The following is a 15,238-nucleotide window of genomic DNA, read 5'->3' as shown; positions in this document are numbered from 1 at the left end:
GTAGATGTTGTTGCATGTGAGGTTTCTAGCTTCAAGATTAGTTTCTGTTTGCTCAAGGTTCTAGTGATGCAGTTAGATTTTTTTATCAGAACTATGTAGTGCAGGTTAAGCTACCCTTGAGCTTTTGGTAGGTTTGAAACTCTTAATGAGTACCTGCTCAAGCTAGTGTAAGGGAAACTAGTCTTATTCTTCTCAATAGAATCCTAGGTTAGAAGATCTAGATGTGGGGGTGACGTGGTCACCAGTTCCAATTTTTCTTGCAGGATTGTTTGTTTTAGAGTAAAGTAGTAGTATATTGACTTAAATGGTTGATTTTGTATATTATATATTGATTTTTATGTGAACAAGTTATTGAAATTGTTTGTGATTAATATATAGTTAAAGTTAAGAATTTTTTTAGTAATGACTGTTGATTCTCAATGACTTTGATATAGAGATGTTATATATATATATATATATATATATATATATATATATATATATATATATATATATATTTTGATGTGATCCAAAAATATAAGAAGATGACCAAGGATGCTATACTTGAAGGGTCATCTCAACAAGCAAATAAAGACTTCATCAATAGAAGAAATGGACAAGGCCCAAAGCATTTGAAGCTCTTCTTATTAGTCTTCTCAAAATGAGGCTCAAGCCCAATTAATATCTTTTTTGTAATATCTTTAGAATAGATTTAAAATAGAACATAAAAAGGGAAGTATGAATAGGAGTATAGGACTTATGAAGAGTAGTACCAAAAGTCACTTTTTCCATGGAGCATGTAACTTGTTGGGCGACATTTTCATATGCCTTTGCCTTCCCATGCATTTTCATTTTCATATGCCTTTTCATATGACCAGCCCTCTACACTATATAAAGAGGTGCTTGGCTATTGTACACATAAACAATTGATATTGAATTTGAAAGAAAGGTTACTCTCCTCAAAATTGAGTGGGTTTTTGTGAGACTTGTTCTCCTTCTCCTAGTCTTATCTTATGAGTCATTGGGAGCTCTCAAGTGGCGACATTCTTCACTCATCTTGAAGCCATTCATCCTTCAAGTGTCGTGACCATTCCCTTGTCTACAACCACATAATTTTCTCCTTTCATCTTCTTCTTCCATTTCCATTCCATATCAAAACTCTAAAACATGTCTTGTTGTTGTTTCTTGAATTCGATTCGGTAGAACTTGTATAGTTGTTTTTTTTGTTCGGTAGTTTGTGATTGTTTGATGTTCTATTCGGTTATGTGATCTTATTTGAAGTTTCAATAAGTTCATATGTTTCTTTTCAAGATTTCATTCGGTTCATATTCTTGAAATGGGTTTCGTTTTGGTTTGTGTTGTTCTTCATTGTCTTGGCTTGTGTTCTTGAATTGCTTGTAGAATCTTGATCCTAATTCTTGAAAGTTTCTATTCATGAATAATCTCCTAATCAACTCACATTATATATATATATATATATATATATATATATAGATAGAGAGATAGATAGATAGATAGATAGATAGAGAGATAGATAGATAGATAGAGAGATAGATAGATAGATAGATAGATAGATAGATAGATAGATAGATAGATAGAGAGAGAGAGAGAGAGAGAGAGAGAGAGAGAGAGAGAGAGAGAGAGAGAGAGAGAGAGAGAGAGAGAGAGAGATTGATAAAGTAACTATCAAATTATGAGTAGGGAATTGTCAATTTGGGTTTGATATGTTTAAAGGAATTGGGTTGAAAATATGAAATTCAGAAGATTGATGAAGTTTTAATTTGCAACTCTCACTCAAGCGAGAATAGAGTGAATTTTGGGGTGCTCTCAGGCTCAATATTAGTAATAGAAACTATTTTGGATCCCAATATTTTTTTTTAGTTTATAAAATGGTCTATAATTTAGTCAATATAGTAACTAATTATTTTGGTCTCTAAACTTAGTTTTTATTTAATAAGTATATATATATATATATATATAATATCAGAAAAAAAAACATACAAAAAAAGTTTTATAAAATATAATCTAAAAGTTATAATGTCAATCATTTAAAAACTATTATTAGTATAACTAATTAATAAATTTATCATACATGAATATTATTTTAAAATACTTATGTAAACAATTTAACATAAAAGAGGAATAGATAAACTATAACACAAAAAAAATCGTGCTTATCTATATAAAATTACTTTCATATTTAACCTGATTTGTTTAAAGTGTGTGCATCCAAAGTTTAACCCTAAACCAATAGATCCACACTGAGTTAGAGAATTACATCTCATGATTTCATGTTGTACTCCTTTGTGAAGGGAAGAAATGTTTTACCCATGTGCTATCTTGTGAAGGTAGGAAAAATTTTATTTGTCCGGGAATGAGTTGAAATCGTCTGAGGTGGATGAATGAGTTAAGCTTTGATAATGAAGACTGAGTAGTGATCTACCTCTAAAAGATTTTCTGACGCTCAAGTTTAATAAGAAATTAGAGGGATATAATGATATTTAAGTGAGTATATGAGGTTGAGATTGAGTTCTTATTTCGAAGATAATAAAGTGTTTTTTTTTTGGCTCAACAATGAATAAATTGAATAAAAGAGAAACACTTCAAGGGTGTCCCAACCTTTATACATTGAAAGCTCAAGGCCTTTTTCACTTCCACATTTGGCTAATACCTAGCTGCAGATAGGTCATAATATAAGTAAACAAAATAGACTTCACATGCAACCAACAATACAACATTTCCATATTTTTAAATCTATACTTACCAATCTTGTCTCAACAACGTCGTTTTACTCATCTAAGTAAATGTACAAAAAAATATCCTTGCAGTTTAAAGTCAATCTCCATAATTATTCCTGCAAAATCAGCACAGTTACCTCTCTATCCTAGAGGTAGAATTAGTTGTGGCAATCCAAACAATTAAGCCAAACAAAATGTGTTGATCCATGTGTTTGTTGTAGGGCACCTTCCAAAAAAATAATAATAATACTCCTACATTTATATATAAAGTAATACACAATAATAAATAGGTGCATGAATCACGCCCAACTACTTCACTATCACCTCCCAAAAAATAAATAAAAACCTTTTTACCACAACCTATTAATATCTATCTCTCTCACTTCTTTATTATTTTGTGTTGCCCAACTTAACTTAAAAAGCATGAAATGAGCTTTTGCTTCTCAATGATACACCGTACTCTCCCCTATCCACTGGCTACACATGCACCATATCCTCCATGCAACTTTAGAGTTAAAGAAAACATGATTCCCTGTTTCCTCTTCTTCCCCACACATAACACAAACGTTGCTTTCCAAACCTATCCCTCTCTTTTCCTGATTAACCCTTGTTGGGAGTCTATCTGCAAGAATTCTCCAAGCAGTCGTCATCGTAGATGGTAAGACCTTAATGCTCCAGAAAAACTCATAACGATCTTAAGTCCCCCTCTACATCCATCCTTAATCTCTTGTAGGCCGAGTTAACCGTGTATATTAGTTTTTCATCCGCCTTCCATACCCAATGATCCCCTCTTCCTTGTGTTAAGGTTTTGTCATCAATAAGTTGCTTTAAATTATTCTCTCACCCACTTCCCATTCAAATAAAGCCTGTCTCCACTCCATCTTCCAACTCCATTTATTATTGTCCGATCCACTTGTATGAGAAAGATATACTATTTTAGTAAAGAATAAAATTATATTTATTAGTTTTTAAATCTAGTGAAATATTCAATAAAATAGTTATCTTGGAGTATTTAGTTTTTTATCAAATATTTAGTTCATTTATGTTGTAACATAAATTATTTTTCATTTTACATATGGTTTGACCCAATTATGTGATGTAGATATTATATTCTCAATATTTTGGTGGTATTCTCAATATTATTTTAGTATTGGGCATAATAAAAAATAAACTAGAATTCTCAAACTAACAAAATCAATTTAAGAGTAACTTCTGCTATATGCCTCTCTACACAGACCCAAAAAAACTTATCAATCTTGCCACATCGTATTAGTTTAAACCTTTTTTCCAGCATGCAGATACATTAAATAATAAATAATATTAAAACGGTCATTTATATTTTCTTTTTCTTCCTATTTCAAAAATTTCAAAAATTTGCTGTCTTTTATAAACTGGAAAACAATTTCCTTTCTTCCCATAATTTATCATGTAATATCCAATCTGATTTTTATACATTGAATGAATTAATCCCTAAATAGTAACAACAGTATCAAAACTCTTAACACTCTTTTCTGACCAAATAAAACTAACATATAAAGAACAATCAAAATGAAGATTACGATAATTAATCAAAACATCAATAAAGTATAAGAAAAACAAAACGCATACGTAGATTCCAATCGAAACAAAAAATAATGTGACAAAGCACCTTGAAAAAGACAAAACTGTAGTGCCGAAAATCCAAAAATGAAAGCACATCATACAATGGAAGAGGTGACACTATTCTCCTTAGCCAGCATGCCCGCTAACGTATCATAGAGAGGTTGGTTCAGTGTTTCCGGCAGATAAAACGCGAAAAATCCACCACTAATTCCGCATATAGCAAAAATAATAAACGGAAACGACCCACCCATAACGACGACCAGCGGCGCCAGTATCGCACCCATCTGCGCCGCCTGCGTGGCGCACCCTAGCGCGGCGTTCCTTACCACCGTCGGGAACAGCTCCGCTGTGTATATGAACAGCAGATTATAGGTGCCCGCCATTCCGAAAATTCCCAAAATCCCACACATCATTCTCACACCCTTCCACACCCCAACGTTTCTCACCAAACTCCCCGCAAAGCAGAACGCCCCACTGAACCATAACGTCGCTATGGTCAACGGCTTCCTCCCCCACCGGTCCAGCAACAACGCCGTTATCATGAACGCCGGCATCTCCGCCACGGCGTTGAGTATCACGGTGAGGTAGAGGTTGGTTTCGAGGTTGACCACGTTGAGGCTCAAGCCGTAGTACACCACGGAGCACAGGAAATTGATGACCACGGCGAGGATCAACCTCGAACGTGTGATCGGAGAGCGAATCACGTCGAGAAGCGAACCAGCCTCCGCCACTTGGCATGCCGATCCCTTGGCTGAGCCTAGAAGGATAGAATCAGAGACTAATTTCTCGAGATTTTGGGATTCGTTTAAGGAGTTGACGTCTGATAATACCTGTTCTTGAAGGCTGTTGCATGATAAGGATGATAGTGGTGGTGGAAATTGTGCTGATTGATGGTCTAGGGTTAGAAAAACTCCTTCTGGGATGTGGTTACCGTTGGTAGTAGCCATGGCAGTGATGACTTTCATTGCTTCGGATTTTCTTCCTCTAACGAGGTACCATCTTGGGGACTCTGAGATGAAGGGGAGGATGAAGAGGAGGAAGAGGAGGGAGGGGATGGAAGAGGCTATATAGAGTTTTCGCCACGTGGAGAAGATGTAGGCAATGGCAGATAAGATGGCGATGCCGGAGGAGAAGAAGTAGAAGGTGGACATGCCGGTGGTGCCGCGGTTTGTGGGACCCACTGGCTCGGTTGCGAGGACAAAGGCGCAGAGGCCCACGCCGCCGGTGCTGCAACCAGTGAGGAAGCGGAAGAGGATGTAGAAGGCGTAGTTGGGAGAGAAGGCTGTCAAGGTGCCAAAAATGGTGTTTAGGGCACAAACCACTGTGAGAGACCCTTTTCTTCCGAGGACTGAGTCTGAGAGGTGACCGAATGTTCCAGCACCTGAAATTGTTGCAACAAAAATTATATTTATGTAAAGAACATTAATTGTTTATGACAGAAACAGATGTTACATTTTATGTAAATGTAATTAATACCATGGAAATATAAGATTTTATGTGTTGCATTTTCCTACCTTCTATTTAGAATTATGTTTTTTAAACTTTAAAACTCCGATATTTTTCATTTAATTTTTATAAAATGTTATTTGCTTTTAGTTCTCATATTTAAGAAAAATAATATCTTTAATTATTTTCCAATTAGAAGCCAAAATTACATATTTCTTGACTATCATAAACAAATATTTTTATATAAAAATTGAATTAAGACCTAAGACTCTATTTAAGTCTAAATATAATAATTCGAAATGAACTTGATTATGTAGCCAGAATGGCTATTTTGTCTCTGTTCTTACATTATACTTGCATAGCTAACGTATTTGTAATAGAGTGGATTAGTAAAATAAAGCTTAATGTATGAAGTGAAATGATTAGGGAGGGAAACACAAATCTCTCCAAGCAATTATTTTAATGTTTGATAATTATTACAAACATGCAAAGAAAATCTTAAAAATATTATAACAAACACTACGACGTTTTATTAAATTTATTTGTACTGTGTTTTTCCTACTTCAAGAATGCAACCTTACGATTTTATTTTTAAATAATATATACATTATTTTAAAGTAAATACCACAGTCTCTGTGAAGAATATTTGTTGCTAAAGAATATTTGTTGCCGAAGAATATTTGTTGCCGAAGAATTTGGCGGCGACAGTGCTTCACCAGAACAGCTTGTCGTAGCGTGTAAATTTACCTACGATATGTTATGGCCTTTTGCTGCTCTTTCCTGGGATGAATTTGTAGTTTTTTGTTTCTAAATTTCAGATATTAATAAAAGTTAAGATGTTTTTAAGAAAATATTATGAAATAAAATAAAAGCAGTTAAATGTATTTATATTTAAAGAAAATATATTTTTCTTCTAAATAAATGGGAATAAAAAAAGTAGTTATCCATACGTACTTAATTTTTCAAGAAATAATAATAAAACTTAATAAAATTACGATATGTCATGTATGGTGCCGAGACCATAGACCTGATGTGATTAAAGAAAAATAGTTTTAACTCAAAGTAATATACTGTTATTTTTGACAATTGCAAAGTGATTTAACTAATATAAATTATTTTCTTATGATCTGATAAGTTAATATATTTTTCTTTAAAAATAAAAGCTATATCACTGTAAAATTAGTGAACTTATTTTTAATCTATTACTTAATATATATAAGACTTATTTGTAGACAATTTTTCTTTTCTTTACTATGTGGGTTTGAAGTTACTCTATATCCTTATCTATTTGTTTTGTCATTACAATTGTGTTGGAAGTGTTAAAGATTCGAACCCTACCTATATGCATGAAGAAAACAAATATAAGAATAGCACAACGAACTGCTGCACGTACAGAGGACAGTGTGAGAACATAATAAAAGACAAATGCGTTAAATTCTGTCGCAAATGATTATGTGTTAGCAAGTACCTTATTATTATATATCACTACATTTCTCCTCACCCAGTTGTTAAGAGTTTAATTTTTATATACTATTAATATAAAATGCTTATATATTTTTAATTAATTAATCCAAATTCAAAATAAAAAATACCGTTTAGGCATTACTATAGAATTACTTCTTATTATTCCAATCTCATTGTTTTGAGGAAACTATTCATAAGAAAGGACATTTTTTAGTTCTTTCACCTTAACATATAATGTTTCTACACTTACTATCTTATGTATTTATGTTGGGTTTTCAAGGATTTAGATATTTTATTGGAACATATATATAAAAAGGTATTGGTATTGAAGACTGGAAGAAAATGCAAGGTTTCAGTGTTTCATAATGATAAAAATGAGCATTAGTTTTTTTAGAGAATTGGGAAATATTTAAGACCTTTATTTATATATTATCCAATTAACCTCTTTTAATCAAGTGGTAGAGTGAGTCTATTTAAACCTATGATAAAATCCAAACCTTGCTTAAAGAACCTAAATATCTAACAAGTGGAATAAAAGTAATTAACATTATTTGTGATTTACTGTATTTATGTCTAGTGAAATTATAGTAAATATGGCATAAGATGCATCTCACCTAACAGTTGAGAGAGAAACAGTAAACAGTGAGAGAAAACTAACCGATCATACAGCCGCCGAAGAAGACGGCCTGAACCAGCCCGACCTTAAACTTGTCCGCGCAAAACAGCCCCCACTCCACAACGGTCGAGTCCCCTACCCACTCCCACGAACCCGGTTCGAACCGGCACACGCTTTTCGCGGCTGGGTTGCACCCCGAACCGGCCGCGCCGTCGAGGCACCGCCACTCCGGTTCGCGATCGGCGAAAATCATGACCATCGTGTGGAAGGCTTCCAAGGCCCAAGCCAGACTTGTGAGAACGAAGTGCCTCAGCTGCCACCGCCCAAACTCGCCGCAATACTTCTGCAGCATCTCGTCGATGCAGAGCTTCTCAGACGAAGCTCCGGTGCGCTCCTCCTCCGCCCAAATGAGAGGCGCGGCGCCTTGATCTTTGGAATCAGTGGGCGACTTGGTGGCCATTTGGAAGTTTCTCCTTCCTCTTGAACAAGAGAGTGTTAAAAGGGGCTGTTAATGATTGCATTGCTTTCTTTTAAATGTCCTTGAATTTTTATTTTATTTTCTAATTTGAAAATGAATGGGATTTGTAAAGCATGTAAAAGTTCTATTCTTAGATTTTATGTAACAAAAAAACTTACTTTAACCAATTATAATAATATAATAATATTTTAAATTAAAAAATAACTATATGTTTGAGTATATTTAGAATTGAAACGGTTTATATACATTTTCTTTCCTTAACTTATCGATATATCTTTTAAAGATAAAATTATCACAAAATTTTGAGTTTAAAAGTGAAAAACATCTTAATTGTGGTGATTGACTCTTACCATACTATCTCAATGACCTAAAATCAGAACATTGACATTGTCTATAGAAATGAAACAAAGTTTAAAAAATGAACACTCATTCCCTAACCTCAATTAGAACAAATATGTTTTTTAGACATCGATTGAAAGACTTAATTCGGTATGTCTAATAATCCTACATCACTTAATTAGAAGTCGAAGTCAAATATAATTTATATACTTTCCTTCCTTAACTCAAATAATTATTAAATGAATATCTTCTATTGTAGGTTTGGTTGAATTCTATTTAATTGCACGCACAAGAATTAAAGAAAAATCATTTATCTTTTGTTGGAAGAGTTACTTTGATAAAATCTATTATTTTTCACTACAAGAAAAAACGCGAATTACATACGGATCAAAATTCGTATGTAAAATCAACATTACATACGGATTTTTACATACGGATTAAATTCCGTATGTAAACATGTATTACATACGGATTTTTTTCGTATGTAATTACATACGAATTATATCCGTATGTAATTTTTGGCGCCAAGGAGCGGGAATCAAAATCCGTATGTAAACAGGTTTACATACGGATTTTTTCCGTATGTAATTACATACGGATATAATCTTCCTTCAGCAATCCTTCAGCAACCAAGTAAAACTTAACCACTACACCAAGCAAATTCTTTAGTTTTATTATGATTTTTATTATACTTATTATTATTAATAATACTAACAATATTAATAATACTAACAATATTAATAATATTAATAATAGTAACAATATTAATAATATTAATAATACTAACAATATTAATAATACTAACAATATTAATAATACTAACAATAATAATAATACTAACAATATTAATGATACTAACAATATTAACATATGAATCACATTTAATTTATCTATAATCTACTTGAATCTAAACATAATTTATTATATTATCTATTAGTATGAATTAAATTTAATCTATGTCATACTCATAGTCATCATATTACCTATTACATTAAAATCAACTATCATATTAATTATTATTTTACGATCATATTGACTTAATTAAGTTCATTATAGGTAGTTGATTTTACTTGTGTGTTATAGTAAAGAATATTGTCAACAAACAATATTATCTTTTAACATAAAATGATGACTTTTACATTAACTATTAATTAAATCTCTAATACAGATTACTAGTTAACATATCATTATAGTTTAAACTATATTAATTATTCCATAAATCTATGTAAAAAGTTGTTACTAAATAACCCTTTCTACTAATATATAAATCATAATGACAAAGTGATTAAATAATTTATAATTTAAAATATTTTAAAAATTATACATTATATCAATTTTAATCTATGTAAGTAAATATTTGAAAATAATATTTTTTTTATCGACAAAGAATAAAAAAAAGTAAACAAAACATTTTAAGGATATTTCAATCCTTATACAAGAATCTCAAATCAGAAAAGAAGTGTAAGATACAAGCACCTATATAGCCATCTAACAAAAACTTCACAACTACCTATAATAACCTATATTTGAAAATAAGATATCAAATAATTTTATATTAATATATATATATATATATATATATATATATATAATATGAAAGTAAATTTAAATTTAACCATGAGTTTTAAAAAATTAATGATTAAATAAAGAAATATATTAATCAATATATATGTATTTATAGTATTAAAGTTATATTAATATTATATAATTTCTTCCTTTTTCTCTCTATCTATCTATATCCGGATAAAAGTAATATTACTCAAGTCAAATAAAACTACTATACACACACAATAAATATCTAAATGTATATTTATATCAAAATTAATATTAATAATATGAATATAATATTGATAATATGAATATAATATTAATAATATGAATATAATATTAATAATATGAATATTAATACTAATAATATTAATAATAATATTAATAATAATATTAATAAATATTAATAATATGAATATAATGTTAATAATAATATTAATTATAACATTAATAAATATTAATATGAATAATATTAATAAATATTAATAATATGAATATAATGTTAATAATAATATTAATTATAACATTAATAAATATTAATAATATGAATAATATTAATAAATATTAATAATATAAATATAATTTATTTTATTATTATTATTATTATTATTATTATTATTAATAATTATATTAATATGTATAAGTATAATAAAAATGATAATATGACCAAAGAACTTGTCTGGTCTAGTGGTCAATGCTTCCCCTGACCATTGGAAAGAACTTTTCTTGTAGTGTTTGTTGTGTCTCTATATTACTTATCTATGTTCAAAATGTGCACAGAAGTTGGGAAATTAATTACAAGATTACAAAGATATTTTTTATGGGGATGGGGAAGTGATAAAAGGAAGATAGTCTGGATTAAATGGGAATTCCTATGTCAATCCAATTTGGAATGAGGACTAGGAATTAAGGATGTAAATCTGTTTAATATGACTCTTTTTGGGAAATGGAAATGGAGACTTGGTAGTGAAAAATCAGGACTTTGGAAACAGGTTTTGAAATCAAAATATGGTTCTTGGGGAAGGTTATGATAGTGTTGTGTCAAATACTGAATTTTGGTGTGGAGAGATATCAAGAAGGTGTGGGGAGGAAATTTAAATTCTTGGTTTGATAACCAAAGAGGGTGGAAGGTTGTAGGGAGTAATATTCTGTTTTGGATGTAGGGAATGATACTCTGAAAAATAGATATACCATAATTCTTTCAAACTCAATGCTTAAAAAGGGTTATGTAAATAAATACGGGGTATGACATGAAAACCAGTGGGTATGGCAAAAAGAATGGAGAAGAGAGTGGTTTTTATGGGAAACTGAAATATAAATGCATTTATGAATGAATTAAAGGCTGTTAAAATAGATGCTTGTAGAAATGATAAGTGGATGTGGATAGGTGATACCTCAAATTCTCTTACTGTTAATAGTACTTATAAAATTCTTTGGCACCAAAATATTTTGCAGCCACATTCATTCTCTACAATCAATTTTGATTCTTTTTGGAGCCTAAAAGCTCTTCCATCAGCACATTATTTTTCCTGACGTGTTTTAGTTGGTAAGATTGCAACATATGATAATTCAATACATAGAGGAATTTAGGCTGGAGGGGGGATGTGTGTCATGTGTGGGTCTCAGCTTGAAACAATAAATCATCTTTTTTTCACATGTAAAGTTTCTTCTAAAGTGTGGTATATATGTCTGATGTTTGGGCTGGTAGAGATTTTGTACATTGTGATAATGTTATTCAACAATTTGAACAAATAGGTTTTACAGATCTAAATTACTCTGGAAATTGTGTTTGGAAATGTATGTGGATTGCCATTATTTGGGGAATTTGGAACCACAAGAGTAGGATAATTTTCAATAATGCAATGGTGGATCCTGTTAAAATTTTTGCTTTTGCTCAAGTAAAGACATGAGCATGGGTAAGTTATAAATTTCCAAAGTCAAATTTCTATTTTTCTGATTGGTGTATTAATTAATGTATATGAATGCTTAAAATCACTACATTGGTGATTAACGTCTCTTTTCTGCTTTTTGGATGACTTCTCAGTCTGCATGAGAGGACTTTCCTTTGGATACAACTATAATCACAATTGATGCTTGGGAAACTACAACAGATAGCAAGGAGGCAAAGTAATTCCTTTGTTGGGTATTTTGACAAATAACTTGTTTTATTATGTATTGATGTACTGATATTTTGTTAAGAGGTTTAAGCTTATAAGATTTATATGTGCAAAATATATATGACTATATTTTGACAATTTTTATCTGGAAACCTCATTTTTCTATTGTAGAGGATTTTTGTACATGAGTTGGAATATTTCTAGTACTCCTATTTATAAAATTTTTATTGTTAATTAAAAAAAAAATTAAAGAAAAATATATAAAAGTGTATTTTTGTTTTACACCGACTCATTGAAATTTACTCAAGATAAACAATAAATTAATATATGATCAATTAATTTTATATAATAAATTATATATGTTATGAAAAGAAAGCTTGTATAAAGGTGTTATGATCAAAATTAAAAATCAGAATAATATAATTTCAAAGGAAATGTTATCAATTTTACTTTTTAGTTAGTGAAAACGTATAATTGTTCGTATTTACAAAATTTTACATAAATAATTAAAGTTATTATTAAATATTATAATTAACAAGTTATAAAAAATATTTTTAAAATTATATTTTTATTTATTTGTTATATATATTAAAAAATAGTTAGTATAATTTTAGTAGTTAATGTGTTATATATAGAGTGAGAGAGAGAGGAAATAATAGTATATAAGAATAATTTAAAAAAATATTTATGTGTGCAACAATTCTTATTATATTGTAAAAAATATTGATATTTATTCAATAATTATAAAAGCAAAAATAATTTATAAATATTTTTTATTTGTAACTTGTCAAAATAAACTTTTAATAACATAATAAGGTCATAAATATCAAAATAAATAATGTCTTGATGTAAGAACTGTAACCATGTTAATAAACTTAAACTCTTAATAATATATGTAATTTAAATTTTTATATTATAAATTAGAGTATGAGTGAGTTATTCGTTTCTTTTTTTAAGTAGATATGCATGTTGGCATGAGTATATATGTATTTATTTATTTTTAAATTAAAATTTTCTTTTCAGTCTTGGTTTCTTTTTACTCTCCTTGTATCTTAAGCACGGGAGTATGAATTAAGGGGGAGCTCATATAACACGGAGGAGTTATTTGTTATGCCTTTGTACTAGTGTGATGTGAAGAATCGAATGAAGCTTTTTAGTATCATCTACAACATATATGTGTGGAGATTACGTAATAATGAGAGAGAAGCGTCGGGGAAGGTGGGGGTTGAGAGAGGAGCATTGGAGGAGGTGGACGTATCAGAACAACCAATTCACGTTCTTCTTCTCAAATTTCTCAAGTACACATGGGGAGCATGATATGTTTAAAATTTTTTAAAGATGGATAAGGGTAAAGAAAGTTTTCATATCTCACCGTCTCAATAGATGGGAAGAAGATTTGAATTTGTGAGGTTCTTTGAAGTTGAAAATATGGTGGTTAGACTGGAAAAGGAACTCGATCACATCTACATTGGAAACATGAAACTCCATGTAAACATCCAAATCGTTTAAATTGTGTAAAATTGATATTAAACGGTGGAACATCCAAGTAAACACAAAATTCACCGATTAAAATGAAGAAAATAGCAATAACCAGTAAGAATAGTAACGAATATAGAGGTTTGCAGCAAAATTGAAGGAAAATTGTTTGATGAATGTGTGAACAAAAATAATTGGTGAAAACTGAATTTAATCAGTGGAAAACAAGAAACAAACGGTGGAAAACAAGATTTAATCAATGGAAACAAGAAATAAACGGTGGAAACACAAGAATTATGGTCAAACAGCCAATAACAAGTATGAAATGTGAAGAACAACACTTGACAGAAGAAAAAAAATTGAGTGAATGTATTTAGCTTGGCCGAAGGATCTTACGTGCTCTGATCCACCTAATGTGAATCATGGTTCATACTTATGAGAATGAGGATTGAGGAATGAGAGGCAGCAAAAATTGTGATTGAAGTATGAAGGAAACCGAAGAGATGAACAAGTGTTGGCAATGGTGTATGCGTGAAGAGAAAGTTGGTGAGGCCAACCTTCCAAGTGTTTACTAGGCCTTCTAGGCTTGCAAACAAGAAGAGATTTGAGAGAGGATGATTTCTGTATTCAGAAAACTTCATTCATAATTATATCAAATATGATTACAAAATGTATATGGTTGGTATCACTACAAGAAAATCATGAAATAGAAACCAATTTTTAGAGACCAAAATAATTAGTTGCAATAGTAACTAAATTAGATACCATTTTAGAAACTAAAAAAATTGATCCTGTCGGCAACTTGAACGTGGGTGAATCGCTTCGTAACACTTTCTGCCCTGCCTTCGCGACTGCGTCTCCTGAAGAATCACCTTCTGAACTCTCTCTCTCAGATGGCTTCAAGATGTGACCTGCAAAATACACAGACGGCGCCTCTAGCGGCCGTTTGCACTCCGACGATCAAGTTAGTTCAACAGAACCACCAGAAACTGGAACTTAGTAAAAAATGTGTGTGTGAGAAAAACTTGCACTCTGTTTTTCCTCTCTCTCCTCACTCTCACTCTGATTCTGCCTTTTATCTCTCTTTCCCTGCTTCTGGGCATAACAGAATTCTGTTATGCTTTTCTGGCATGTGTCAGAACCCTGTCATGCTTTTCAGAGAAAGCGTACCTTCAGAATCAGCAATGGGGAGCGTGAGAGTCTGCGCATGTCTGCGCTTGGCTGCGCCTGTCTGTACCTTTAGCGGTACGGAGTGCTCTTTTGTCTGGACCGCACCCCTCTCAGATGGTGACACGTGGAGGCCTGCAACTCACATCTAACCACACACGTGTCACTTACTGGAAGGGCTCTAGCGCCTCTCTTTGTTCGCCTAAGCTACGCCCTTGCGGAGTAACTTAGGATGCTTCTCTCATCTGGGTAAATTGCACACTCTTAG

At 31.2% G+C, this 15,238-nt stretch overlaps 1 protein-coding gene across 2 annotated transcripts; it reads right to left on the bottom strand.

Annotated features, from left to right (window-relative positions):
• Positions 1–4,250: 4,250 nt before the first annotated feature.
• LOC137832606 (organic cation/carnitine transporter 4) lies at positions 4,251–8,355 on the bottom strand. 2 transcript variants are annotated; one of them, XM_090296897.1, is made up of 3 exons: positions 7,888–8,355; positions 5,150–5,700; positions 4,881–5,076 (listed from the first exon to the last, which is right to left on the bottom strand). In XM_090296897.1, the coding sequence occupies exons 1-3, from the start codon at positions 8,303–8,305 to the stop codon at positions 5,020–5,022; spliced, it is 1,026 nt and encodes a 341-aa protein (XP_090153023.1). In that variant the 5' UTR covers positions 8,306–8,355; the 3' UTR covers positions 4,881–5,019. The 2 variants fall into 2 exon arrangements, with proteins under 2 accessions (XP_068496956.1, XP_090153023.1); XM_068640855.2 differs by having other exon boundaries at positions 4,251–5,700.
• Between the last annotated feature and the right edge of the window lie 6,883 nt (positions 8,356–15,238).

Source organism: Phaseolus vulgaris, chromosome 11 (genome assembly GCF_051622355.1).
Source record: "Phaseolus vulgaris cultivar YP4 chromosome 11, ASM5162235v1, whole genome shotgun sequence".
Lineage (NCBI taxonomy): Eukaryota > Viridiplantae > Streptophyta > Magnoliopsida > Fabales > Fabaceae > Phaseolus > Phaseolus vulgaris.
This window is presented reverse-complemented; position numbering and strand designations above follow the sequence as displayed.